This window comes from Dioscorea cayenensis, unplaced genomic scaffold (assembly GCF_009730915.1).
Source record: "Dioscorea cayenensis subsp. rotundata cultivar TDr96_F1 unplaced genomic scaffold, TDr96_F1_v2_PseudoChromosome.rev07_lg8_w22 25.fasta BLBR01002008.1, whole genome shotgun sequence".
In the NCBI taxonomy this organism is placed as follows: Eukaryota; Viridiplantae; Streptophyta; class Magnoliopsida; order Dioscoreales; family Dioscoreaceae; genus Dioscorea; species Dioscorea cayenensis.
In genome coordinates this window covers 1-2,509 of record NW_024088399.1, presented here as the reverse complement: position 1 = coordinate 2,509, position 2,509 = coordinate 1, and the positions used below count along the sequence as shown (strand labels likewise).

At 34.4% G+C, this 2,509-nt stretch overlaps 1 protein-coding gene across 1 annotated transcript; it reads right to left on the bottom strand.

Moving 5' to 3' along the window:
- Positions 1-547: 547 nt before the first annotated feature.
- On the bottom strand, positions 548-1,371 carry LOC120257306 (rac-like GTP-binding protein 2; the record flags this gene model as incomplete). The annotated part of the gene is made up of 5 exons (XM_039264801.1): positions 548-557; positions 792-885; positions 982-1,047; positions 1,131-1,195; positions 1,290-1,371. Coding segments are annotated over 4 exons (267 nt in total), but the record flags the coding sequence as incomplete, so codon positions are not given.
- Between the last annotated feature and the right edge of the window lie 1,138 nt (positions 1,372-2,509).

The window sequence follows — 2,509 nt, the reverse complement described above, 5'->3', positions numbered from 1 at the left end:
AATTCAGTTAAGAAACTTGTCACATCATTGAACAATAAAAGTTGTCATTTGTAGCATATCAAAATGAAAATAATATATAAAGTAAAAACAATGACAGAAAAAACACCTTCAATATATATAGTCAGGGTAGGAGTCTATTACTCCTCTAGAATGTCCAAGTAGATGCCACAGGTGAAATATATAGCAAAAGAGAGGAAAAATAAAACTATTCAAGTAAAATTATAGTGATAAAATAAGAAAGAGAACAATTAGATCTGAACTTACTTACCTCATCTTGGAAAACAGCTAGCTGAAAACCACTCCTTGGGCTTGGCCACATGGCTCCAGGTCGGGGTTTTATTTCTTTCCACTACAATAAAAGGCATATATGGTAGGTATTAATTAAATTAAAGATAGTTTAACACATGATCTAATGAGATACAAAAAGTGTGTTAATCTACCATATAAAATGCACCAACAAAATATACAGATATGCCAACTAGTGAACATACAATAGAGAAGCAATCTGGCTCACCTTAAATTGATCAAGATCAAAAACATGTAGATTATTAAAGTACCTGCAAAAGAAAAAGTTCGTATTGCCAGGTTATTTATGAAAGTGAGATGAGAAAGGCAATGATTTTCAATCACGCCTATAATGATTGTAACTATTTCCAGTCAAAGGACTCTAAAAAATGGAACATGTTCATATTATCTTAAGCATTAAGGACAAAAAATAATACTAACATCTAACCTATTCCAGCCATAGCATCTGCCCTAGACAACAACAAGCACAGGTGATATGGGCTTACTGATTACGCTCAATGGGTTCTTCTTGGCGATCTCCTTCCTTCAAGGAGGTTGCAGAACCACCTTAATTGCAGTATCAAAAACAACTTTGACATTCTGCTCATCAGAACCAACAAAATCAGGAATATTCAGAGTATTTAAGATGCATGGTTTGTATTATTTTCACTGACTACTCAAATGATCATCATGTACCTGCTGAGTCTTGAAGTTGCATTCAATGTATGCTGAAGCACCAATTTGCTTCCTAAGTTCTTCTCCCTAACAATGAAAGTTTTTCTTCATTGTCAAAACTCTCTAAAGGAAAATTTTCAAAATTAATTTTCTCAGGTTTGATCACTTACTTGTGCAGGTGTTATTGCAACAACACCTAGGTGATCAGCAAGATATCCTCTGTCATCATGAGGGTCTGGAACATTTAATGATAACAATGATCATACAACAGAAAAGGAACCTTTTGTCATACTACATTTCTTGATAAGTTTTTAAGAGATTACACACACCTAGTTTAGTTCCCACCAGATTAATTGGAACATTGGGAGCAAAGCGACGGAATTCTGGCATCCATTGATTAAAAAAGAAGATCTAAAGCATGAGCTAATTGCAAATTTTGAAGGCTATGAAGATAATAAACTAAGGCAAAACAAACATATGGATGCCTTACCTGAAACCTTCATTTTAAAATGAAACATTTATGTATGCCTTCATTTTATAATATGGCCTGAGAGATTAATTGTCATCATCTCATGCTGCATTTTAATTTCAACGAATGATGTTATATGCACTGAAAGATCTAATGAAAAACCTGAAAACAAACAGAATTACAGTAAAAATCTCAGGAAAAAATATAAAAATGACATTAATATTATTAGTAAATGCTAGAAGATTGTGCATCTAATGAAAAAATGGCAAATTACAATGTTAATACTGAAAAACAAAGAGAAATTAGCATCTCTAACTCTAAGTGGACTATATATGCCGCTAGCTCTTCCTTTAAATCAGATAGCAAGGAAGCACATCATTGCACCAGTCACAGCAAAGAGAGCACTTGAGAAACAATTAATTTCAATCTAGCTAATGATCCATAGATCGATAATCAACAGGCCCAGATGAGATGATAATGATATAAAGCTAGCTAGAATTACAGTAAAATCGCAAGAAATCATATTAGCAGAGCTCGCTCTCATTGATAAAACAGTCAATTCAACAAGCTAAAATTACTGTAAAAATTTCAAGAAATCATAAGAAAAAATCCGCAAAGCTCTAATTGATAATGATGTAAAGAAAGAAATGGCATGAAAATTAGCAAAACATCTCTGGGAATTAAGATCACCTGAAACCCTAGAAAGAGAGAGAGAGAGAGGAAGAGAGAGTAAGAGAAAGATGGAGCAATGGGGCGGGAAGTGAAAGTGAGTATATATAGGGGGGATGAAGAGCTAGCACGACAACCGCGAAGGAGACCACTTAAACGACGCCGTTACGAAAAATTCTAACAGAACCAACTCCGTTATGAGTGGAGGCAATCGTCGGTTAGAACTCACCGGCGGTGGTGCGGCGAAGATCGTGCGAGAGAGAGAGAGAGAGAGAGAGAGAGAGAGAGAGAGAGTTGTTTTATTTAATTTGTGGGGGGTTTTTTAAAACCGGATGTAATTTATTTTTAAAAAAAATTATAATACAGTATGGAGCCAGTTTTTAATAACCATCTCTATAAAAGTGCTTCTAA